The following is a 27,987-nucleotide window of genomic DNA, read 5'->3' as shown; positions in this document are numbered from 1 at the left end:
CTTTTATTTTGAAGTCTGGTGTCGTCCTACCACACACACACACGCACGCGCACACACGCACACACGCACGCGCACACACACGCACGCACACACGCACACACACACGCACGCACACACACACACACACACACACACACAAACAAACAGGGGTAGAGTGGTTGTCAGAGTTTAACCCGAGACTGTTACTGAACGGTCGCGTCGCAGCAGCAGAAGCGGATCTGTCGTCGGTCAAAATGAGAGCAGAGAAGTTTACAGGCTGAGCTCCAGCCGCTGTCGCATATTTTTCGGGGGGTGGAGAAAGACGGTGAAGCTCCGCGCGTCGAAGAAGAAGTCATCGCGGGACAGTAGCAGGAGGAAATAAGTGGACTTTCCACTCCCGGTGTTTGGATACACAGCTGCGGCGACGACAGTGAGTGCTCCGGTGGCAGAGCTTCGGTGGCAGAGCTTCGGTGGCGGTCCCGCTGTTAGCGAACCATGAACAAGAACCTCCGAGTGCCGAGCAACCGTTCACTGAGTGCCGTGGAGGTGAAGAGCAAGGTGCATATATAAATATATAAATATATATATCAGTACTTATTTTTGTCACTTTATATCCTCTTTTCTCCCAGTTGTGACCGTTAGCTGTTTTTTTAAAGGCTAAATTAGCCTGCTAAGTAGCCTGATACGATGATGTCACATAAATTACCTAGATACACTAACACAGGTGTTTGTTACGCTGCTAGCTCACTGCTAGCTCGCCATATTACGTGATTATTATAAGTTTGGCGTTGACACGGTCGTAGTTTTGGATACATTTGATAGTTAGTTTGCTGCTGAAAGTTTGAAGGTGGAGGTTATTGTTATCTGACGGTTCAGGTGAGTCATTGTCACCTGTCACGGTTTCTTCTGCCACTTTTACCAAATGATATAATACCGTCCAAAATAATTGTGATTCACGATGTTGTATAGTTGTAGTTTTTATGTGGCAGACATTGAATGTACCTCTATTTATGAAGATAAACTGCTAAAAAAAATATTTAAAAAATCACAACATATTATGGAAAGTACAACATTGCCGTTGTTTAACATAAATGACCCATATTTATGTACAAAAACATGTGACTTAAGTCCAAAATAATTGTGATTCACAATATTATTGTGATAATTCAGAAAATATATGGAAAGTACTTCTGGTCGAAGCTGAATAAAAACTACCCATACTTTTGTAGAAAGACTTGTGATTCATATTTACTTGGAAGACTATTACAGTCAAACATCTCAATTTTGACCAAGATAATTGCAAAACACAATATTACTGCAACAGTTTTAAAATAAAATTATGTAAAGGTCCTCTCTGTTACATTCAGTAGTTTTATGGGTAGAAGAAATTGAGTCTACTTCCTGTAATTATGTAGATAATCCACTCCTTTAAATCGTTTTCATGGCTCAACCAAAAATGTTTGGTTCAAATTCACACAATCATTGTGATCGTTCTAAAAGATATGATGGAAAGTGGGAAACATTCACTGTGGTTTCATGGCAAAAGTTAAATATAATCTACCCTCAAGTATGGAGAAAAACATGTGACTTGATGAATATTACAGTGAGATAAACAAATACTTATTTCATACCGTCTATATTTTGACCAAACTAATTGTGATTCACAGTATTATCGGGACAAAAATGTTATTTAAAGATCCTCTCTGATCAGATCAGAGCAGATTTTATGTGGCAGAAATTGAGTGTAGTACAAAGTAAACCAAAAATAATTGCAATTCACAGAATTACTCTGATAACTGTGAAAATATAACATTGATAAATACTGAAGTGAAATTAAGTAATATCGGTTCAATATTGACCAAAACCACTGTACTATTGCTACAGTTGGGAACATATTATGTAAATATCCTGAGTGTAACCTTTTAGCAGGTTGTAAAAATTATGGGTAAAATATGCTGCTGAACACTAGAACTAAACTCTATCAAAACCTGGAAAATATCAACGATCATATATCCAGATCGGACAGCATCTGGGTCCACAGTCCAAAACTTAGTGACCTTAATTTTTGTATTACTTTACTTTGTGCCGCTCCAGTCCAAGGTCACCTATTAGTTTTTGTCTTCTTGTGGCCTCTGGACACAGTCCTCTGAGCAGTTCTGCTCCCTGACTTATCTAAATCATAATCTGACCAGTGTCCAATGTTGGCAGATCTTCTTTTGTTGGTGCTGAGCAACAGTAACCACAACACTTGGCACATTTACCATCAACACCACCAATGTGACATTGTTTCAGATATCAGGCATTCTTAGCAGCCAGATCACCACTGGTTTTAGCATTACTCAGAAGAAGCCAGCAATGTATTTCGTGGTAATATTTCTCTTGCTACAATCCCGAGCTGAAAATTCAGACAGAAGCTTGGTTCCACAGCTTTGTTTACACACACACACACACACACACACACACACACACACACACACACACACACACACACACACACACACACACACACACACACACACACACACACACACACACACACAGAGACAGACAGACACACATGTCACTTAGTCTACATTAGTGATTGAGCACATGTGCTAGAGCTTACTGGTAGCATAGTAGCATTGCTTGAGTGCTTTCAAAGAATGGTGTTGGTATATACCTGTATATCAAATAGACATCACTAGATGTGAGTCACAGCCTCAAATCTCATGATATATCAAGTTATATGCAATTGGAACTTGCTTTATTCTCCACATGAGGGTCGTAATGGAGCCAATCCCAGCTGACGTAGAGTGGATGGTGGGGTACATCCTGGACAGTTCTCCAGTCCATTTTACAATTTAGAGTGTCTAATTAACCTAATCTCCTAATCTACATGTCTTTGGACTGTGTGATTAAGCTGGAGAACCTGGACAGAACCCATATTCCAGCGGTGTTGCAAAGGCATGTATATATACATGTACCACCACAGTTTGAGATCCATGAGGCCAAACATCATATCTCTTGTCTAAATTCAGCAAATCGGAACAACATTTGGTATGTGTATACAGGATCAGACACTCTACCAGCAAACTACATTTCATTAGGATTTCTAGGACGTTTATATCTCAGCGAGATCTTATACTGAATTTTGTCATGCTTATGTAAGATTTAGGTTATCGCTTTAAGCAGGCAAAGTTTTACATTTCCAGAATGTCTGGTCCTGGTTTGTAAAACACAGGTGACAAAGTGTTTAAATCTTTGCATTTAGCCTGTTTGCGTGCATGCTCTCAAGTGAATCATCTTTTCCTGTTCCATCCCAGTTTGGTGCAGAGTTTCGTCGCTTCTCTCTGGATCGGTCAAAGCCGGGCCGATTTGATGAGTTTTACGGCCTCCTGCAGCACGTTCACCGCATCCCAAATGTGGAGCTATTGGTGGGTTACGCTGACATACACGGCGACCTGCTGCCCATCAACAATGACGACAACTACCACAAGGCCATCTCCACCGCCAGCCCTCTGCTCAGGCTGTTCCTGCAGAGGAAAGGTAAGAACAGGAGGATGAAGTGTTTGAGCAAAGAGTTGCTGTTTTCATTCATGTTTTAGTTGCTTAAAAGGATTGGATGAGCTCTTGAACAACACAGTATTCTGTGAATTTATTAGGTATATAATAGTATAACATATTGCGATAGGACCATGTCGACCTTAAGGCAGCATGTTGTTGTTTTTTTGTTTACTTTTTACCTCATCTAACAAACACGCTTCTGAGTGTCTTTACTTATGTCCCATGTAGTTTAAGTGATAATTCAGGTTTTTCTTTAAGTGTTTTTTACTGAGGCACATTGTCAACAGTGCTGAGCACGCCCCTCCAACATGACTGTAAACTTTAAGTTTGAAAAATACCCCCTTTAGATTTTATTAATTAGGTGAGCCTTTTGTTAAATGGCTATAATTAGTTTTTCCGTGTGACTCTACTGGCAGCCATGTTTCAAGAGTGTCTGTGTCTCAAGCTGATGCACAGTGCACTGACTATCTGCTCAGGAGAGCATCCAGCGTCTCTTGTCTCTGGCGCTTTTTAACGCGAATTTCACTCGCTTCCCGCGGGCGTTTGGGCTCCTTATGTGGGAGAAAAAAAAAAAAAAAACCTTCAATCTGTACTATTGAAGGCCAGAGTTCTTGTTGACAAATTCGTTTTTACTTGCACCTAAAATAAATACTTTTAATAAGAAATTAATTAGAAAGTTAATTCAGGTGGAGAGTCAATGTTCTACTGTTGCACACAGGAGTGTCTTTTTTTCTTTCTTTTTTTGCTGTGTCTGCGGACTGAAATGTGGGTTTCACATTTAACACAAACAATATACTCCTGATGTAGCCGACTTTCTATGACCAGTCATTACTGTAGTGATCGTCCTGCTGTGGTAGTACACGGTGTCCTTGGCTGTTGCTTTATCTCTGCAGAGTCTGGGAGTCATTGTTTTGGTTGCTTTATTGGCTTTGCTAGTATTTGCACATGCTAAGTGGTTGCATAAGCCTGTTTTTTGTCAGTCAGATGACACACATCAAACTGAAGCTGCCTTTTTTTGTTTTAGTTTTTTGTCTATTTCTTTTAAAAGTTATTTTTGAAGTGCATCCAAACTAATGAGCAGCACAATGTGACCTGTTGAGTGCTGGTAGGAATAACCCCCCCCCCCCCCCCCCCCCCCGGGGGGGGGCCAGCGCGCGCACACTCGCTCTGTTGTGTTTAAGCTGCTTTTGCTGTCCCATATGACCCTATAGAAGTTAAGCCACTTTGTCAGGAGGAGATTAGTGGGGTCACTGTGTAGCGCTGCATGGGACCACCTTTGTTGTGAGGAGCAAAGAAACCAGATAATATTCAGATCTAAGAAGCTTGATTATCAAGATAGTTAACGGTTAATTTAAGCACCATTTGGTCCCAGCTTAAAAGGCTTTACAGTGTGCAGATTCAGCAGATTGGCATCTTAGATCATTTATTATATAGCTGCAGTTATTAGCTCTCGTGATGGCTTTATTGTGAGTTAATGGCGCCAAGTGAAGAATGTCGTCCAGGCCTGCACCTGCTCCAAACATGCTTAACACTTAAGAGCTTATTTATCTGGAAAATGTAAATTGTGCTGTCTCAGGGACATGACGGCAGACGGACAGAATATCAAATGACGGTGCCACGTTAAACTTGTTTTTTGTCATAATTGGTTTGTGGTCACCATGTTTGTGGTTGTTGTTTTTGTAGCGGTACCTGCTCAAATGACCCCCTCACCAAAAGGAAGGTGACGCTAAACTGGTTTTTCTTATCAGCAGTATAGGGGGAAAGGTAGTAGTGGAGGGTCACACTGACTTACATCTTGTGCAGCTTGACCACTGGTTCAAGCTCCTGACCGCTGAGTTTGTGCGAGTGCAGAGGAACCTGCCACACATCTTCTCAAGTGTTTACAGCAGGTTTCTCCCCCCCGATCACAGTCGCAGCCCTATACCCTTCAGCAGCTCCACTGTTACGTGCGTAATTGCGCACTGAATGAATGTAAACTGTTAATGTCACCTAGTCCTAATCCTTCACCTTTAGATACATATTTTTAAATGTTGTATATGGCTGTAGATTATTATTATGGTTACAATCATCATTATTTGTAGCAATAACAAAATTCAAAAATTTTCCATGCAATATCTAATTTTTCTTTAAGTCTGGGAATCGCACAGTTGCACACTGCACTGCCAGTCCACAGTAATTTCAAACTTGAGTTCACCTGATCTGAGCTGGCATGAGATTTGATCGTACCTTATGCTAATGTCCATATTGATAAATGTCGATCTTCATGTGGAAATGAGTGTACTGTACACTAATTTTTTTTTAAGAGTGCACACGTTTGATAAATGAGAGTGTATCGCCCAAAGCTTTACATCCTTCCTCACCACTTTTCTTTGACTTTGATGGGAAACATCACAAGATCAACCAAAAAATCCCACAATGTACCAACTTCCAGGCATCTTATCTTAACGATGGGAGTCCCAAGGGAAACATCAGAGGTGCAAGTAAAAGAGAAAACATATCCTCCCTAAGCTACAAATGGGAATTAATCAATAAAATAGATTTATCTCCCAGCCCCGACTGCTAAAGGTTCTCCAATACACTTGGAAGTGAAGGATGAGGTGAATGATATTCATTTTCAACATTTCATTCACTCGGATAAAAGTCTAGTTTGTTTTGATGATAAACTGAAGATGTAGCGTCCTGTAATTTTTTAGAATTAGGATCAGACCTTCATGGAGAAGTGAGTAAAAAGCATGTAAAAACATTATGTCTTACAGATGGTTTCAGTGACATGGTGACAGTTAATCCATGCGCATTGTGAGGTTATTTGTCCGAGGGTAGTCGCTCTGTGGGTGTGAACATTCGTCACTGTGCCTGGTGGACTGACAGAGGCACATGTTCAGCTGCGAGTGTCTGTTGTTGTATTGTTGTGGTCTGGGTCTTGAATAATGGCCACATTGTCGTTCATGTCTCGTTGTTCATTGCTGAAGAAACAGTCATTTCTAAACATTTCTTACACATGCACACACACACGCACATAAGTACAACTCAACTGATACACTGTTAATGACTATGGAGTTGTCCACTGTTTACTGGTTGTCATGGTGGCACTGAAGAGTCTCGTTCATAGGCGGATTAACAGTGCTGAAGTCTCTTTAAGGCCGATGATGAGAGCTGCAATGCATGCTGGGAGTCTTGAAAGCACTAGTGCTGCTGTGTGTGTGTGCCTGTGACTCTGCACTGTGCAGCTTCATTTCGCTGCATGTGTGATATTATAATGTGTATTTGTCATACACAGCAAACACATTATTTTTTCCAGAAGTAGAAACAATATAATCTACATAAATCCATGCAGCAGGTGATGATTTACTGGAAGTTGCTAATAGCTACTTCCTGGTTCACGCTGTTCCTGCTGAGCTCAGCGTAACTTGAGAACATAGTCGTCATTAGCATAAGCTGTGAAAGACAAAACTGTTCATTGAGCAGCAGTAATGTTATTCAGAATAACAATTACATAATATGATTTATATTTTTTTGGTTGATACATTTGGCCAGATTAATTTTTTCCCCCTCCAATCTGGTAAAATATAACAGTTTAATATCGCAAGTCATACAAAAAATTGCTTAACTTTAATTAACACTTGCTTGGTGTCTCCATTGTTTTGCACTGCTGTGCATCTCCCCTGCATATTCTAATCACATTTAGATATTAATATCATATATATGTATATATAAGTATGAACAGAGATATTATTGACTGGGCCTGAACAATGAGTCCAAATTTTTTGTGAAATCCCTATACAACCTACTGCAACTCACAGGTGGTGCAATATTTGTTAAAGACAAAATGTGTCACAATATAAATTTAGACTGAGGAGAACATCTTTTTTCGCACAGATCTGCACAAATGATATATTTATACAAAATCGTTCAGCCCAAGTATTGACCATACTGTATAATGTAAAAAAACCAGTATGTTAAAGCTCACATAGAGTGGTCCTGTTGCACATATATGTTAGTTGGAGGTCTACTTGCATACATTAACTTGTTTTTATGGTCATAAACCTCTTAGTCGCTGTAAACGAGCCGATAGAAATCCTCTTTTCTGACGGTGTTTCCCAGCCGCGAGATTTGAGACTCAACTCTCTCACCCAGTACCCGCAAGTGACATATTCAGCACACCCCCTCTCAGAAGCACAGCTCCCCCCTCTGGAACGGTGGATGCACTGCTACTCATTATCAAAACATTGTTTTAACAATTTTTAAAAATAGCTTCTTCACGACTCCCAGCCGCAGTCCCTTTTATAACTTTGACCCGGAGTCAGACCCAGAGTCAGAAGACACTGTCGCTCGTGAAACACCTCCACAACGGACGCTATTCTTCTTCTGTGGTTCAATGTACGCAACCGATGTGCCTGGACTAGTGCCCGGAGCAGGAGGATCTGCTGTTCAGGAGAACCGGTGTTTACGTAACCGGACCAGGTTTTTTTAGAGATCTTGCTGAGCCCGAGATTACAATAAAACACAGCGTTCTCAGCAGTGGCTGAACTGTTTGTTTAGAACCTTCAGGGCTTCTTAAACAAGGTAATGATGCAGATACACGCTAAAAAACTAAAAAAGCGTTAATTGGAACTTCCGGTCTAGGTCCGCTTTAACAATTTCAATAAATAGAACGCATTTATAAGAAATAAATTGGGAAGTTAAGATTGGCACATGTTTTATTTACAGGTATAAATCAAGACAAAAAGAGACATATTTCCTATGCTCCTATAGTATTATGTCTATACATTTCTGCATATCCGTCTCTTGTAAATAAAAATTCAAAATAAAATGATGACAACAAATGACATGATATATATACAAATACCCACAAATCTTAACATTTTAAAATAAAACAAAAACAATACATTCACACAAACATATATGCACACACACGTAGAATACATAAGTCAACATTGAAAACCCATTCAGAGGAAATGTTGAAGTTTCTGACACAAACAGAAGTGACATTGGGGGAAACTGTTGGACACAACCGTGTATGTGTTTGGCTGTACACATGGCTCAGAGCAGGTGATTCCATTAAGTTTACCTGTATCTGTTATTTTTTTTAATTTTATTTTGAGATTGCACACATATGACTCACTCCCAGCTGACTTCCAAGTTTGTGTGTCAGTATCAGCTTTTTTTATGAGTACCGGTTCAGTGGTGGGGAAAGGTACAGTGAGGGGCCAGGAATGCTTGTATATTTGCATATCCCAGCAGGGACTGTCTTTGTAATTAGTCACCAGTGCGTGAGTCATACAGCCACAGAAAAGGAAATGTACATAGACAAACTCTACCCACCCTGCAAAGCAAGCAGTGGAGCTGGATAACAGCAGCACAGAGTTGTACAAAGTCCATTAATAAAGGGAGAGTTCAAGGTTTTTCCTCGAGTGGTTTTCAACAGGTCTATGACACCTTAGGAATGTTCACCACTTCATCTTGCTATCAGAGGTTAGGGGATTAACGCTTACCCTAACCCCAATAACCCACTAACTTAATTAAGTGCCATATCCACATCTATATAACAAGAGGAAATAATTAAAATGGTAATAATATAATAATAATAATAATTTTGGTTTGTGGAAAAAAACAAAACATTTGGGAACATTTCAAGGTTTGGGAAACACTTGTCAATATATTTCTACGTTTTCTGTAAATTTTTTGGACCATGGCTAATCATTAGTTTTTCACTCTAATCAAGACAGCCTATACTTCACTGCTCATTGAAGATATGGTGCATTTCCACAAGCATAGTACCTGGTACCTTGTACTTTTTTTTTACTACCTGCTCTGGCGAGGTTCCATTCAAGCTGAGGCAATACTATGCGTGACGTCGCTAGACTGCCCGCCACTGATTGGAGTTCTGTCAGGAAGAGACGTCCAACACAAGAATCAAGCCGAACAATGCTGAACTGTAGATCAGTTAAAAAGACATAACAATCCTAAAAACGTGGGTTAATCTCCAACAATTACCAGGAAAATGTCTGAAGTCTCAATATTTAACAGAGGAGTCCGGTGTATGTAGCGAGACGGCAATGACGATCGCGAGTGGCATTACAAACCCTGCCGCTGTATTTCAGTCCAGTGACTATCTGTCCTGTGCTCCAGGACTAGCTGACTTGGTGGAGGTCTGCGCTCTGCGAGTGCTTTTCTAGTTTCTAAATGTGCAGGTGGGATGTAGGTCTAGGTGGTTGTGGTGGTATACTGGCTGACGATGTAGACATAGTAGGAGCAGCAACAGTTGCAGAAGACATACTAGCAACTTCATTCATAGCAGCCTTCCTTGCTGGTCTTTTCTCCACTAATTTCACTGTTGGATGAACAGTTATCATGTGCCTGTGCAGGTTGTTTGTGGTTGTTTGCTCTATAAGAAATGTTTACTTTTCACACTCCGTACATTCTGCCTTTGACAAGTCTAACATGTTAAAATGTGTCCAAACTTTACTTTCCTGTCACTCAACTTCGTATCTCGCGCTCTCTCCTCTCGCTCTCGTCTCTCTCCCCCCTGTTCGTGTGCTGCTCACTGTGCTGTTGTGGCTGTAACCCCTCCCCTCCTCCCTCCTGCTCACTGTAATCACACATACGCTGTGACACATCTTGTTCATGTGCGGCTTTAAAAGACAATACAAAAAAAAATCTCTCTCGATCACGGGCCGGCTCCTGTCGTTCACTTCCAAGAGCCAGCTCTAATCCGGCTCTCGTTCGCAACCGACCCATCACTAGTCCACAGAGAAAATCAACAATTTTACATCACTACACACAGCTTGTTGTTGGTCCCCTGCTGCCTCCTCCTGTGAGATCACATACAGTATGTTGTTTTGTGACTTGTGTTGTGACGGTGTTGAAATCCTATGTTCAGATTTTCTACAGTGACACAAACTTACCAAACAGTGAAATACACCTAGATTTTATATTAGGTTTGTTTTTCCTTGTGTCCCCACAATGTTTTCAGTGAGAACGAGCGTGAAGCTGGATCTTTGGTCAGTGCTGACAGTGACCACACTTATCAACCGTCGCCATTGCTAAGTTGTGACTCATGAAGTGGAGACGTACTGTATGTAGGTGCATACTAGCAACATAGAGTGTCATGAGTGTGTAATGAAAACGGTGTTGTTTGAAGGATCTGCAGCCCCTGAACAAAAGTAAACACATATTAAAGACGAGAGTAATGTATAAGTGTGTAAGAGCGTAAGTGTGATAGGAATGCAACTAGAGAGAGAGAAAGAGAGAGAGAAAGAGAGTGAGAGAGAGAGAGGATAGTAGGAATAGCATTAGTGAGGGAGGAATGCAGAATGAGGCCCAAGCTGGGGAGGGAGGAAGAGAGTGAGAGAGATAAAGAGATGGAGGGAGAGAGGGAGAGAGGGAGGGAGCATTTTGGGTGGAATGTGGCCAGCCTCTGATCACGTCTGCTGGCCAGATTAGACAGGACAACAGGCCAGACTGGACTCTAGATCTGCACTCGGTCAGCAAGTGCTATAGAAGGACAGAGGAAAGAAGGTGAAGTTGAAAAAAGGAAATGGAGAGTGACAGAAAATTTAAAACCACATTAGTTGGAGAGCACAGACCTCCACCAACGCTTCAACACTTTGTCACCTGCACTTTACACATCGGCACCTGACATTTTTACGTTTTAATCCTCTGGATGTTTGTAGAACTTGCATGACAAAGTTCATCCTGGTCTAGATGAGATATACACACCTCTTTAACCCTGTAACATCTTTTTTGTGCTTACTTTAACCATAAAAGTGTCATAAAATGTCCCGTGAGTAAGTGCTTTTGCCCATTTTCTAGAACAACTGTCAATTTACTGCATGTTAAAATAGTGTATTAACAATTTAAAATGAAGAAAAACAAAGTTTTATTGAGAAAACCACATTTGCATGTTAAGTTTGAAATTTGAACAGTATAAAACATATTTCAAATAATATTTTGATGCTGATTCACCTGTGCGATTGAAATTAATGTCGGCTTTGATGTGCAACTTCTCAGCTTTCAGAAACCATCAACATTTTTCCGAAGGGCGCAAACCGTCATGTAATTATGGTAATACAAAGTGTGTTTGTGCAAATTTTCTTTCTGCAATTTGTTATAAGGAGAAGAGGTTTCTAAAAACATTTGATAATTTTTGGTGACCTCATCAGTTTAGATTCTTACCAAATTTTAATGAAAAGTGAATGGTTGTTCGTCTGTGTTGACCCGACAATGGACTGGTGATCTGTCCAGGCTTTGACCTCACCTTTGACCCTATGTCAGCTGGGATTGGCTCCTGTGGCCCCACAGCCCTCATGTGGAGGATAAAGCAGCAGTAGATTGATCTGTCAATAACTATAGAAGTTGCTAACAGAAGGACAAACTTGCTTGTAAACCCACGCCGATGAAAACATCACCTCCTTCGAAGTGAGGCTCATTAATACCTAATGCCGGCTGAAACAAAAAGGAGGAAGGTCAGTTTAGAGCATGGAGAACATGGTGGTTGTCCAGGCTCTCTGGCCCCCTGTTCACACCTGGTCTGTGCTAACTACAGGTCTGAACACAATACCGAATAATAGTATCTATCTGTCCAGTCAAACGGGTTAAAAACATAATATTGAACAGACATGATGTCTGTGTGTGTATTTGCATACAGTGCAGGGGAAGTGAGATACCATCACATGTGGTCACAGGAGATGAATACAGTTATATGTCAAGTGTAAACACTGCTACCGACTGTTTTGCACTCGGATCATTGCGGATGGTAATGCCAGGTCTGAACGGGGCCTCTGCCCTGCCTCTGCTGCTTTGTCAGAATTCATCAGTTAGAGAAAGTGAGTGATTGAATACAGGGGAGTGAAGGAAATGCCTTTTGCCACCTCGAAACTCGAAAGCATGTCATAAATATCAGCTGATATCTTGTTGTTGTTGAGGAAACTCTCAGAGTTAGACCCTTGTTTGTAGCCATGTTGGTGCATTTTGACTGGTTTCAAAGAGTTAAGTGTGTGAAAATCATGGTTGGTTACAGTTGGTTTCCTTTCACACTTTGATAACAACCTTTCTTAATGATAGATTAAAAGAGTTAGGTTGTGTAATATATTTTTGTTTTGACTTGAAAACAGTATTTCTTGCTTACATTTAATCAAAAACAAACACCTTGTTTCTTTTTCTGGCCTCGGGCCGTGTGCTGCAGAGAGATATTGATAGAATGTCTGATTAGTGATATACTTATCTGTGATTTTTTTTCAGTCTGCCATTCCAGCTTATTTATCTTGGCTAGCTACAAACCAGGAGGCCAGCAGGCTCTGACACGCTACTCCCAAACACTGTTGCTTAACTGCTGCAACCGTTTAGCCCCTGATGCTCTCTACATATAAAGATTTCCAAAAATGTTTTTAAAAGGTTGTTTTCAGTCCAGAGTTCTCCCAGTGGAAGTGATTATGGGGTCGACTGATTCTGGTTTTCTAGGCCAATGTTGATACCAATTATTATATGTAATATGCAATAAATAATGCTACAACCTTATGGTACAACGTAGTAAGTGACTCGCTGTCAGTTGAAGCAGCGGGTAACAAGCAAATGTCCCAGAGAAAGAGACGGCAGCAGAGCTTCGGTAATAATATTAATGATCGTTACAATAAAAGGCAGACACCGACAATTTTCAAAATGCCCAATAACAGCCCCCAATATCCGACAAAGCCTATAATTGATTGACCCCGTGTCAAATTCTGAGTTATGCATTTGACTCAACAATTAAAAGTTTTATCAGCTAAATTTATACTGCGTTTATCATGTAATTTAACCTCATTAAAGCTGATTTGGCCTTTAATAATGTGTTGTTTTTAACAGTGGGGCTGAAAGATTTGGGGGAAAAACATTAAATTACTGTTTTCCTGACATATATTGTGATTAGTGTTATATAAATTAGTTTTTTGTAAATCGGCTTCACATCAGTATTTACTCTGGAATATGTTCAAAATGTGAGTATTAACACAAGATACAATCAAAACTGTAAAGGGCCAGTGTGTAGCAGCTGATTCTAATGGCAAACACTTAAATTTAGACTTCTCTTCTTCTTCTGTTTTGTAATGTTAATACTGATACAGCTGATGTCGCTGGGTATTATCCAACAATTATTTGTAGTTGTAGACTCTACAACACACCTTCTGTAAATTGAGTGTTGATGTTTTAATTGAATTGCTTCACATTCTGCTGCATTCAGGTTAAATTGAACAAAGGCAACAAGGAAGTTGCCTCACTGGCTCTATCTGACTGCAGGTGGCCATTCCAGAACCAAATCCCTGACTCAGACTCATGAGTGACAGACTTGTGTTCCCTCTCCCCACTTTGCTGCTCCTTCCCCTCTTCCTATTGTCTTCCCCTGGAGGTTATATAGCAGTGCAGTTTAGAAGGTTTGGTTTATCAGAACCAGATATTAACAACCACACCCCAGACTCCACCTCCGTCATGTACTTGAACCTACATCTGTTCAGGAGGTTTCTGTTACCAAGGTTTTGGAAACTGGTGAAGAAATCTCTCGGTGATGAGTTGTTTGAAGAATGTACTGAAGCTCAGTCAGTACTGAGGAGAACAGCGGTAATAGCCGTACATCACCCCACATTCTGAGAAGCAGCTTGCCAGGACTGATAACTTTAGTCATCTGTCTATGACCTTAACATTAGAGCTGCAACTAACAATTATTTTTTTATAATTTATTAATCTGTCGATTATTTACACCATTAAAAGAGTAATCGTTTGAAAAAGTTGATCAATGTTTGTCAAACCTGAACACGATGATCAGTGTTTTACAAATGGCTTGTTTCATTCACAAACCTACGGAGCCCCTAAAGGGACAAGAAAAAAAAACAAAAAAAAAAAACGTTTCAGGTGCTCACCTGATACGATCAGGTGCTCACCTGATACTTTCAGGTGCTCACCTGATACTTTCAGGTGCTCACCCGATACTTTCAGGTGCTCACCCGATACTTTCAGGTGCTCACCCGATACGATCAGGTGCTCACCCGATACTTTCAGGTGCTCACCCGATACTTTCAGGTGCTCACCCGATACTTTCAGGTGCTCACCCGATACTTTCAGGTGCTCACCCGATACGATCGGGTGCTCACCCGATACGATCGGGTGCTCACCCGATACTTTCAGGTGCTCACCCGATACTTTCAGGTGCTCACCCGATACGATCAGGTGCTCACCCGATACGATCAGATGCTCACCCGATACTTTCAGGTGCTCACCCGATACTTTCAGGTGCTCACCCGATACGATCAGGTGCTCACCCGATACGATCAGGTGCTCACCCGATACGATCAGGTGCTCACCCGATACTTTCAGGTGCTCACCCGATACTTTCAGGTGCTCACCCGATACGATCAGGTGCTCACCCGATACTTTCAGGTGCTCACCCGATACGATCAGGTGCTCACCCGATACGATCAGGTGCTCACCCGATACTTTCAGGTGCTCACCTGATACTGTTAGAGGCTAAGCTAAGCTAACTATGTGTGTACGTGTGTGTGACGTCAGTGAGTGAAACAGGAAGTGTGTGTGCGCCGTGTGGTTGTTTATGTTGGAGAGCCGCAGCGAGAGACTGTCACGCTTCATAATGTTGCTTTGTTATGTTCTCCCCTTTACGAGAGAGACTCATTTTACCCAGAGAGGCTGTGCATCACCCTGCTGTAATGAAATAAAGTGCTGTGTTCAACGCAGATGGAGTCCCGCAGTTGTTGTGTTGTTGCCGAACGAGCTAACCCAAGCTAAGGAGTTAGCGGTCCCTTTACTGCGGTTCAGGGAACTGCCGGATTGGCGTTGTTAACAATACTTTCTCGTGCTCATCAGAAAGTAGTTTCATGCGGGCATGATGTCCGTGAGATCATCCACTGCATTCATTTCGGTTTGTGTTTCTGTGTGAAAATGACAGTGTTTCACTCACTGACGTCACACGCACGCACACACATAGTTGGTTAGCTTAGCTTAGCCTCTAACACGATCAGGTGCTCACCCGATCGTATCAGGTGAGCACCCGATCGTATCAGGTGAGCACCCGATCGTATCAGGTGAGCACCCGATCGTATCAGGTGAGCACCTGATACAATCGGGTGAGCACCTGAAAGTATCGGGTGAGCACCTGAAAGTATCGGGTGAGCACCTGATCGTATCGGGTGAGCACTGAAAGTATCGGGTGAGCACCTGATCGTATCGGGTGAGCACCTGATCGTATCGGGTGAGCACCTGAAAGTATCGGGTGAGCACCTGAAAGTATCGGGTGAGCACCTGATCGTATCGGGTGAGCACCTGAAAGTATCGGGTGAGCACCTGAAAGTATCGGGTGAGCACCTGAAAGTATCGGGTGAGCACCTGAAAGTATCGGGTGAGCACCTGAAAGTATCGGGTGAGCACCTGATCGTATCGGGTGAGCACCTGATCGTATCGGGTGAGCACCTGAAACGTTTTTTTTTTTTTTTTTTTTCTTGTCCCTTTAGGGGCTCCGTACAAACCAAATTAATTTGTGTGTAATGATTTATTTAATTCCTTAGAGAACACTAAAACTGAATAATCCATTATCAAAATAATCAATTAATCATGTAAATTATCCCTGCCCCGATATTTTTTAAATATTTAACATTAAGTGTATGATATTTTGTTGAAAATACCCATGTGATTTGCCCTGCAGTGTAGTTATAAAATTTAGATTGGAGAGACAGAGTGTTAGTATTGTTCAGTAACTGGTTACTGATATCAAAGTTACGCAATTTATTTTGGAACAACTTAATACCTGCTTCATACCTCATATCGAAACTCGATTATCAGCCATCAGCTGACTTGATTTCTAAAAATTGTCATCGCCTGCAGCCATAGAATAACCCAAACTGTACCTTTAACTTTGTATGTTAACCTGTTCCATATTAGTTAGTACGCATGTGTGCTAAAGTGCTAAAGATTAATTTGTTTATAATGAATAACAAATGTTGTGAATGAGTTAACATTATCCAAGCAAAATGAACACAACATCCCAACGATGACGGGAAGAAAAACACGAGAGACAAGCGGCTGAAGGTTGTGGTGTTCTGGAAAAAGTCAGGTTTGTTGATGACAAGCCCGGATGTTCACCACACACAGTCGGTGCCATGGTGTTCCTGACACAGAACGATACACAAGGGGGAGTGTGTGTGTGTGTGTGTGTGTGTGTGTGTGTGTGTGTGTGTGTGTGTGTGTGTGTGTGTGTGTGTGTGTGTGTGCGTGTGCGTGTGCGTGTGCGTGTGCGTGCGCGTGCGCGCGTGCGTGTCTACCTGTCACAGTGAGGACTTGTGCAGATGATAAAAACCAGGGGTGGAGTAAAGGAAAAAGATGTGGAACAAGCAGGAATGAGAGGTAGAGAGCAGAATGCAGAAATACTTTCAAAGGACTACATTCCCAGAGGGTTACTATTCCTGGTGTGGTGAGCAAACCTCCCTGGCAGAGCCCAGATAAAAAAAAGTGCCTAGTTTCTGCTGATAAGAGGAGAAAGAAGTGGAAGGAGTGAGGTCAAAAGGGAAGAATGCACAAAAACCAGAGCAGCGAGAAAAGATACATGCAGCCAATTTAGTGTTAACAATAACATGAGTGACGTGTCAGAGAGAGGGGTGGCAGCTGCACAGACAGTCTTGGTATGTGGCTGAGGCGACAGTTTGATGAATTACTAATTAAATCCATAATTAAAGAGACTCCAGTCATGAACATGGCCTCCTCGTATAATCTCACTCATAAATTCTCGATGAAGCTCATCATTCCTGCTTTATTACTCTGTCTTGGCAAAAGTCATTTATCAAAAACAAATATGGAGAAACCAAAAGGAGGGTTTTGAAGTGAGCTTGTATGAGGCACAGAGAACAGAATGCACTCAAGGGACAATGCTGATTTTAGCCAAAAGGTTCACCTGATAAAATACATGCCAACTCATACCTTATCTCGTTGTTACACAGCCTTTGCAAATGGAAACTTTAGTTTGTGTTGCTTTTATAAAACACTCCATCATTGAGTTCACATGCACACTTTTAGGACTTTGATTTGCTTGCAATCCTCTGTAGAGCAGAAAATTATGATTATTTTCATGATCTATAAATCTGTTGACTACTTTCTCCAATAATTGGGAACCTGTGAAAAAAACAACAACTTCATAATTGTTTTGTTCACAAACCAAAATTGATTAATTGTATTTCTTTGTGAGAGAGCTTATTTTAATAATTGATAAAAAACACTCAAACCATGCGAATTAATGATCAAAATAGCTGATGATTGATTCCGTAATTGATAAATAACTGCAGCCCTACAGAAACTGTTGAAAAAGTTTATCAGTGTTTTCCAAAATCTCAAAGTTATGATGTTTTCAGGTGTCTTATTTTGTCCACAAATCAGAATTATATATCGAATATATTTTAATGATTTCTTTGTTATATGGAACAAGGAAACCAGAAAATATTCACATTTGAGAAGCTGAAAATACTCAAACCAATCTCATTAATTATCAATTAATCTTTACAGCCTGTTTTTCTTTATGGATTTTCGTGCGGGAGAGCTTCACTTTCCAACTGGTTACAAATTAAAAAAAAGTTTTCTTCACTTTTCCTGTGCACACGTTTGCATCTCGTCACTGCGGCGTGAAGCAATTCCATCAATTTCTGTTATGCTGACACAGACACACTCTCCATCGCAGTCTTTTCTGCATCTCCACCTCTCTCTCTCTGTCCCTCTTGGGTCTTGCAGATTCTCCTCTTTTACCCTCATCTTCCCTTAAACTTGTTCTTTCCTGCTAATGCTGTGATTCTTTAAAAAATGCAACCACAGCTAAATCACAAACAGGAGTCAGTGGATGTTTGAGGGCAGTAAAGGGACAACGAAATGCAGACTGAGTTTCACACTACATGCCTGTTGTTCCTAAACTCCTGTTGAAGTGAGATTACTAAACGCAGAAACATCTCCACAGAACTCGCCACCACCAGACCTTAGATACTGGTGGAACTCAGAGAAGATCATTCCAAGTTCTCGTGAAATAATTATGTTAAGTAGAGCTGAAACAATTAATCAATTACTAAATTAGTTGTCAACTATTTTGATAATCAATAAATCAGTTTAGAGCTTTCTCCTGATTAAAACAAGATTTCTGATTGTTTAAGCTTCTTAAATGTGATTTTCTTTTATTCATTACTTTGCACCTTATAACAAATAAATCATTAAAACTCAATAATTTTTTTATTTAAGACATTTGAAATAATCATAATAATTGTTGGTAGTATTGACTGCTTGCAATAATAATATATTTTCTGAGAAAGTAAAGAGAACTGACAATGTAGAAGCATAATTTGTAATAATTGGACGACACTGACAATAAAACAAAAAACAATGAGGCTTTTGTTTGTTGTTAATCAGCTGAAACTGCAATACAATTGTTTATAGTTTATAGTGATGTGTGACGTGTGTCACATGACGGCAACTCTGCTTGTGGTGAAGATGACCTGCGGTTCCTGGCCTTTTTTCTTTTGGACCCCCTCCCCTTAGCGCAGATTAAACCATTTTTGATATTGTTTTATTTTTTTGTATGAAGGCACCGATTCCAAATAAGGGAATTTTTTCTGTTACCAAAGATCAGATGATGTTTTTACCCAAATTTCATCCAGTTTACAGATGTTTGATGACATTGTTTGTGTGGGTATATTTGCAAGCTGGGCACCCCCTTCACTGTGATTCCATGCCCCCTGAGGTGATGCACCCCGCATTTTGCGAACCACAGATTTAAGGGACTTTGTCATATCATATTATTAATGAAAAAAATGTCATGTAACAATGACGATGCAGTGTTGACCTTCATGCACTTGTCATTTCATAGCAGCAAACTGTTACTGTCTTTCACCAGAGCATTCTCTCTCTCTTCCTCCTTCCCTATCTTGTTCTTTCATGTGGGCGTGGCTTCTCACGCAGACTGACTGGCAGGTGAAGTGAAACTTAACTCAATGGAGACTAAAAACGTAAATGACAGCGGGCTACGTTCAGTAAACCTTCATTTCAATATGAATTGTTATATTCTACTGTTGGGTTCATCCTCACATCAGCAGCAGCAGTAGTAGTACTCGTATTAGTAGTAGTAGTACAGTGACTGTCTCAGTGCTTCATGGTGATCATGTTGTGTCACAGTGTCAGCTTTCCCTGAAGGCAGCCCTTGTTACAAGCACCAGGAAGTCATGGATTCTTGGTGTTATTATTGTCATCAAGAGTCATCGCATTACGAGAAAACTGAGAGCGTACATGTGATACTGTATTAGCAGAGGTGTAATATTGATGGTGTGTTGTTAAAGATGTCTGTACACTGCTGTCACCTGAAACAGGTGTGGCTCTACTCGAGCTGTCACTTAAATAAATCTGTTTGAACTTTGGTTGAGGGGAGTTATTTATGGACAGGGGCAGAAAATCGGCCCTGGCATTTTGGCCCAATACATTCAATCATTAATTATTAAATTACTAAATGAATTGCCTAGTAATTGGATTTAGTTCAGTTCTCCAATTTTCTAGGTGTCTTTGCTCCATATAACAACAAAACACAACAACTGTTCGGGAAACACTGATACACACTTTTTCGACATTTTATGGATATTTAATGAACCAAACAACTAAACAATTAATTGATAAAATAATTGACAGATTAGTCAACAATGGAAAATCATCTTTCGTTGCAGCCTGAATAAATAATGTCAATAAGTGTGAGGATGTGGGGGAAAGCCCTAGATACTAGAAAAAGTTATAATAATAATCATGAATATAATAATGATAAATAAACCATAAATTGTTTTGGTTGTTCTGGACAGAGATAATGTGAGCGAGCAGCTGCCGTGTGCTCTAGTCTAAATACCTACACGTTCCACTTTCTCTAGTCAAAGTCCACAGCTTGAGTGTGATACATCCAAAGTGTGTGAAGCACAGATCACTGAAGGAGACCATGTGTTTAACCAACCCATGCTACTTCACACAATAGCTTCCTCTCCTAACGTAGAATAAGTCTTAATCCCTTCCATGTCGGGATGGAGATGCAGTAGTTGGTCACCGTGTGTGTGTGTTTTTTGTTTGTGTTCAGTTACACAGTACACAGAGCAATGACTCGACAGTGCATCATGTGTGACAATGCATTGTTATTTTCTCCACCACTGCTTCAGTTCCTTCGCTCCTCACTGGTTACTTTCAGTGTGTGTGGGGGAAATAAAAAGGTGCCGTTTCAAAGCTGGCATCCCCTTACCTGTGTAGAACTATGACAAGAGTTTACCTTGTGAATAATTCCTTTTAAGGACCAATATTCATAGGAAACAAATATTACTTGTGTAAATATAGAAGGCGACTGATGTCTTGAGCACGAAAGTGACATAAAATTCCTTGTGTGTTGTTATTGGGGCCTTTGTTGGATTTGCCTCAGGTTCAGCAGTTCCATTTCGTTGATTCCAATTCACAAGGTAGGTACTGATTCGATTTGATATTGATGCAAGACAATTAACAATTAACGCTGTTTTTTAGTGTGTATCTGCGTCATTACCTTGTTTACGAAGCCCTGAAGTTTCGAAACAAACAGTTCAGCCATTGCTGAGAACGCTGTGTTTTATTGTGAACAGCAGTTCTCCTGAACAGCAGATCCTCCTGAACAGCAGATCCTCCTGCTCCGGGCACTAGTCCGGGCACATCCGGTTGCGTACATTGAACCACAGAAGAATAACGTCCGTTGTGGAGGTGTTTCACGAGCGACAGTGTCTTCTGACTCTGGGTCTGATTCCGGGTCAAAGTCATAAAAGGGACTGTGGCGGGGAGTTGTGACAAAACTATTTTTAAACATTGTTAAAACAATGTTTTGATAATGAGATGCAGTGCATCCACCGTTCCAGAGGGGGGAGCTGCGCTTCTGAGAGCGGGTGTGCTGAATATGTCACTTCCGGGTATTGGTCAATAGTCTTCTCGGGGCAAGATTTCTGTCTGAAACAGCGTGGCTGACAAGAGCTTCAATAAGGACAGATTTCTATCGGCTCGTTTACAGCAACTCTGAGGTTTTTGGCCAAGTTAATGTATGTAAGTATACCTCCATAACTAACATATATGTGCAACAGGACCACTCTGTGAGCTTTAAAGGTCCCCTATTGTGAAAATTCTACTTTTTGATCTTTTAGTACTGATATTTGTGACTCAGGGGGCCATACCAGTCCCCAAAATGTGAAAAAACAAGACTCAGTCATGTTTTAGTGGTTCCACTTTGTGTAAGTATAGGCGATAAAACATGCAATGTTTACACCTCCCGACCAAGTGACGACAGTGCGGACAATTCACCGTGAATGTTGGCACCCAGCCAGGCAGAGTACTTAACAGCTCGTAGCCCCCCCTTGTCCCTGTGAAATCGAGACTGCAGGCGAGGTAGGAAATGCGGAGCACAGTGTTTTACACGAACAAGCTTCACAAGCCCTTTGTTGTTGATCGCGTATGTAAATTCCTATGCTGGAGGGACACCTTGAATGCACCAGTTACGTGCCTGCGGTTAGCGAGTGGCGTGTGTGGATCGGTGATATGAGGAGCACGCGTTTGAAAGCACTGCAGAAAGATGTAGATGTTGTCCTACATTTCTTCACAACCAAAGGCTGCCTTTCTGTCGTGTTTCCAGTTCTCTCCTTCGTGTTGTTGATCCACACACCAGTTGGAGCAGCAGTTACACTGGTGCGTTCAGGGCGACGCTGCATGACAATAGGTGATAAGTGGCGACAGTTAGATCGACACTCCCCTGGAAGCGGTGGATGTGTATTTACCTGGGTCTCATTCACATGTAAATGATCAGGCACAAAACCGAGCGTTTTGAAAAAGGCTATTTTGGCAGAGTTATTGAACTGCTATTGTGCTTCATCCTTATGATATTTTGACTAAAGCATGACACAGACATGTTCATTAGGGCATCAGGACCTAGTTTAACTTGGGTTAATAGGGTATAATATGGGACCTTTAAGTGAGCCAGGGGTCGTAGTATTGTTCAAGAGTAAGGGAAGATAACACTAAATCACTTGCTTACTAACACGCTGTTTTGTTTCACAAAATTTTTGTTTTTTAACTGCATTCATGTTTGACATATTTTTACAGATTACACAAGACTTCACTCATGTAAGCAGCAAATATTAGCACATTTACTACCTGCTACCTTTACCACCAGTCCTAATTTAACACAGTGATGATTCCAAACTCTGTGCTACATGAGCTTGAGTAAAGTGATGAGCGGTGAAGACTGAGGCGAGAACACAGATCAAAGAGAGAACAACGGGACACAGATCGGTCCATCACTGGATCGGATATTGGACAGATAAAAATGTATGAATCTGATACAATCCAATAATCCTATATATATTGCATGCTTCACTCTGCATAGACTGTAAACATGTAAAGAAAAGTCAGCTAAATCAATTTAGTTGGGTCATGTTTGAGCTTTTTATTTGTCCTATTTGGGAGAACAATATTTATTGCACAGTTGTAGACTTATGTCTTTGAAATGACTCGGCACAGTGTTTCAACGGCCTCATTCTTTCATGTCTAAAATGACTCAAAAAGTGGTATCGTCCCATCCCTAATTGTATCATTAAACAAAACCTACACCTGCTTAAGTGTATGTTATCTTAAGAATATGTTTGGTGTTAGGCAGCTTTTTCTGGCAAAAATAATTCTTTATTGTTATGGACTGAGAAACAATGCAACGTAATCACTAGTTGTGAAATTCTTTGAGCTTGGTGTTAACTCAATTTTATGGAAGCAGTAGAAATATAGTAAATAAAATGATACAAATAAAGTAAACTGGTAGACTGGTAGTTAAAAATACAGTAGAATAAATTATTTAAACACTGAATAAAATACCCTGTAACGGTAACGTGGTGCAAACTGGAAGCAGCTGATACAAGATTGTTTGTGTGGTCACTTTGTTATTATTGGAATAATAATAATAATAATCTGTTTAGTTACAGTTCCTTCCTGTCATGGATTTTATAACAAATTGGCCCATAAATGTTGAGTGCAAACATCAGTCGTTGTGATACATATACTCTTTAAAACAGATTTTATATCCCCTTTTGTCACCTTTGACCTCAGATTGTATTTTAATGAATCATTAGCTAAACCTGCCACAAACCTGTGCAATCTGTTTTTACACTGCTGCATTCCTCAACAAACTATGAACGCCATAAAGACATGGATTTTAGACTAGATTGAATTTCGACTTGTCTCTGTCCTGTTAATCTGCTGAAGTCAGATTATCTGGTGAAAAGTGTTTTCTTAATCCTGACATTCAAGTGTGGGCTGCAGCCCCCTGGTGGGCCACAGGGTATGCAAAAAAATTAAATTTTATACTTTGCTAATTTTCAGTTTTGTAATTATACGTCAAATATCTACAGACGGAGTCACAGGAATTAAATTACGTCAAATTAACTTTATTGAGTTGACCAGTTTTGCGGTGGATACGATAATAATAATAATAATAATCCCTGTTAGAGCAGCATATAAAACAAAAAGCTATAAAGCTAAGCTCCATTTTCAATGGTGACCTTCTATAGCGAGAAACATTATCTTTTGATCTAACCTGAAATCTTATAACATGGTCTTCACTGTCCAACAGGATCAGTGAACTCCTCTGTGTGTGGGTCTGTTTTTATCTGTTTGTGCAGTATTGTTGTGTTTGGTATCATGAGGTTGTAGGAAATAGCCAGTCCTTCTATTTATCCTGTGCGTGTGTGTTTGTGTGTGGCCCTCAGGGACGTCACTTTCTTTTTTCCTCAACTGTGACTCTATTATAATGTCCGGCCTTTTCATAAACTCGAGATAGAGGGTTGGTTTAGATGAAAAGAAGTCATGGAAGAGTGAAATGAGATGTAGAGGGCTTGATGCATGTCTACACCCCAAGAGCTGCGTCTGTGTACGTTTACACTATATGGACAAAAGTATTGGGAAACCTGACCATAACACCAACATGGAGTGTAATGATGTATTCAAATACATATGCAGTACTTTAATAAAGAGTTGGTCCTTTTGCAGCTATAACAGCTTCCATACTTCTTGGACGATTTTCCTGGAAGACTTTCCACGAGGTTTCCTTGTTAGTTTGTGTCTATTCATTCTGTATGGCATTTATGAGGTCAGGCACTGAGGCCAGTTCATCCCAAAGGTACTTGATGGGGTTGACGTTAGGGCTCTGTGTGGGCCAGTCTATTTCTTCCACCAAACATCAAACTCCCAGTCAAACCACTTCTTTGTCCTTGCTTTGTGCACTGGGAAACAGTCATGTTGAAAAGGATCTTTCTCAAACTGCTTTCCAACAAAGGTTAGAAGTATAGCATTGTCCAAAATGGCTTCGTATACCCAAGTGTTAAGATTGTCCCTCACTGGAGACGAGGGGCCTTGACTGGATCACCTGGATTCAAGGAGAGGAATTACAAAGAATAGGCTATTTTAAACAGGTAGGTTTTGAGTTAAAAAAAAAAGGCTTAGGTTGGGATTAGGCATTTAGTTGTTATGGTAAAAGTAAGTGAACGCATTATGTCTGTGAGTATCTTCACTGTGTGCTGTATAAAGACGTTTGTGTGTCTGTGTGCACATGCTTTTGTTGTGAATCTCTACGCCCTCTCTGCTCTTTTTTATGGTCATATTTATGGACATGTAATTTGAATTGGGAACAAAGCTTGTGAGATTAAACTAATGTTTTGGTATTTCTGACCTCATAAAACCTTCAGAAGCCGAGATATGTTGCTTTGTTTCTTTCTTGTGACAAATGTACTTATTGTTAGTCGCTTTGGACAAAAGCGTCTAATAAATGCCCTAAATGTAAATGTAAATGTAAATGTAAATGTAGACGCTTCAGAACTAACTGTTGCTGTATTTCCGCGCTGTATTTGGCCCACATTGAGTTCAGGGCAAACATTATAACAAATGTGTGTATACACTCGACTCGTGCCTCATGGGAACTGAAATGTGACACTGTCGCTCTTTGTCTGGACAATTGATGCTTTGTTTTGGGTTCAGGGATGGAGGAGAAGGAGGAGTGGTGGTGGTGGGGTGCGTACCTGTCAGAACCTGAGAGCCAGGACTCTTTATCAGCCACCTGAGTGGATTTTTTCCTTGATCACACACTGAAGAGGGAGAGACACATACCAAAGAGAGATATATTCAGGGTAGAACTGCCAGAGATCTTTTTATAGATCACTTTCATCTAAAAACAGAAAGTGATGCAAAAATGTAAAAATGAAAGTTCAGTAGATTTATATTTAAAAGACGTAGAAAACTACAAATAACATCAGAGACTTGATTTGATCAGGCTGCCAATAGTGAAAAGAAAAATAAATAGAAAGTCATGTTAATGTTTAGCTGCTTATATTATGTTGGTTAACTATTACGTTGGAGTCAAGGTCCAGGTTTTCCCTCCCCAGCCCTCTGGTGAGTGTCATTGTGAATCACACTGGATATTGTTTGTACTGTTTTTGTGTAAATCCACTGTAGTCTGACTAGAACTGGATTATATCAAATATAGTAGTAAATAGTAAGCCCTCTCACCGAGTTCATTGTGGTGAATTCCCTTTAATAGTATACTCTTAAATGTGGAACATTTCCTCTGGAGCTGCAACTAATGATTATTTTCATATTCTCCCTTCATCTGTCGAGTATTTTCTCAATTATTCGAGTGCTTGTTGGTCCATAAAATGACGGAAAATGTTGATCAGTGTTTCTGCCCTACAAAGAACTATTTGAATAATCTGGAAAATAATGGACAGATCCATCTATTTTGAAACAAATTGTTAGGTCATTGGAGCCAGAATTCTTTAAAGAAAAATCTCTGCAGAGATTCAACGATCCACATAAACAAACCAGACACAATCTATAAGTCAGCTTGCCTGTGCAGCATCTGCACCTGCGAGACTGTGCACAGCATATGGAGACTAATTTGTGTTTGTCAGAGTGCCGATGAAGAACTTTGAGTTGAAAACAGGTCTAGTGTTTGGCTGCCGCTGTGTTGTGCGTCAGTACGACCTGAGGGGAAGCTGTGGAGATCAGTGTCTGGTGTGAGCGTTAAACACAGACACCCTGCGGTGACACCTGAGGCTGAGAGAGCTGCTCCGTTACAAAGCATTATTTAGTCTTCCTCAAACACCATGATGCAACAGAATGTCAGCCTGAATCACAGCTCAGTGTGTAACGAGCCGTGTTTCACATCAGTGGAAAATTAACCATCCTTTGTTTTCTCCTCCTCCTCTTCTTCTTCTTCCTGCTTTTTGTCTTCCTCTTCTCTTTTCCTCCTTCCTCTCTTTTGTTGTTTTTTGCAGAGGAAGCTGATTATTCAACCTTTGGTACCGACTCGCTAACCCGGAAGAAAAACACGGTGCTCTCTGCCGTTCTGCTGCGGCCTGATGCCAACAGGAAAAAGCCACCAGTCATCATCAGCCTGCCCAAGGACTTTCGCCCCGTGTCCTCCATCATCGACGTCGACATCCTGCCTGAAACGCACCGACGTGTTCGCCTGTACAAGCACGGCCAGGAGAAACCACTGGGCTTCTACATCCGTGATGGCTCCAGCGTACGTGTCACTCCCCAGGGTCTGGAGAAGGTTCCAGGGATATTCATCTCTCGTATGGTGCCTGGCGGGCTGGCGGAGAGCACGGGCCTTCTCGCGGTCAACGACGAGGTGCTGGAGGTGAACGGCATCGAGGTGGCGGGGAAGTCTCTGGACCAGGTGACGGACATGATGATCGCCAACAGCCACAACCTTATCATCACCGTGAAGCCAGCTAACCAGCGGAATAATGTCGTCCGCAGTGGAGGAGGGGGGGCGGCGTCTGGCAGCTCAGGGCGCTCGTCAGACAGTGGAGCCAGCTACTATGGCTACTCATCGCATAGCGGCGCCAGCGCCACACCTTCCATGCCAATGCACATCATCCAGAACTACCCTATCGGGGAGCTGGAGAGCGACGAGGACGACGAGGACTTGGTGATTGAGGTGGGAGGAGAGGCCGAGTCAATCAGACTCTCATCCTCCAACTATAGCTTTCCACCAGTGCCTCGGTATGAGCCGCACCTCAACCTCCGCAGCACCACTGCAGCCGCCATGTCCGCCTCTGCTCATTCCATCAATGCCAACGGGACACTGCCAGACAGCGGCAGCAGCGGGTCACTAAGCTACGCCAGCAACTTTCCCACCACGCCGTCGCCAGACAGAGCAATGGAGAGGAGGAGCCTGGAGGAGGACGGCACTGTGATAACTCTTTAGGCAACTCATTCACACACTGAACACTAGAAACGACCACACAAAAGACAAACACACAGTGAATTTCTTCCACAGGCACTCACAGGTGAGTGACGGAGCGACGGTTCAAACGTGAGAACTGGTCCATCGTAACTGTGACGGGACCTGAGGAGCACAGTGATGTTCAATCCGACATCAACACTGCA

At 41.2% G+C, this 27,987-nt stretch overlaps 1 protein-coding gene across 1 annotated transcript; it reads left to right on the top strand.

The window, feature by feature from the left end:
- Positions 1-472: 472 nt before the first annotated feature.
- pard6b (par-6 partitioning defective 6 homolog beta (C. elegans)) lies at positions 473-27,805 on the top strand (the record flags this gene model as incomplete). The annotated part of the gene is made up of 3 exons (XM_083894749.1): positions 473-537; positions 3,282-3,504; positions 26,865-27,805. The coding sequence occupies exons 1-3, from the start codon at positions 475-477 to the stop codon at positions 27,803-27,805; spliced, it is 1,227 nt and encodes a 408-aa protein (XP_083750875.1). The 5' UTR covers positions 473-474.
- Positions 27,806-27,987: the final 182 nt, after the last annotated feature.

The sequence above is a fragment of the Microchirus variegatus genome, assembly GCF_963457635.1.
Source record: "Microchirus variegatus genome assembly, chromosome: 9".
Classification (NCBI taxonomy): domain Eukaryota; kingdom Metazoa; phylum Chordata; class Actinopteri; order Pleuronectiformes; family Soleidae; genus Microchirus; species Microchirus variegatus.
This window is presented reverse-complemented; position numbering and strand designations above follow the sequence as displayed.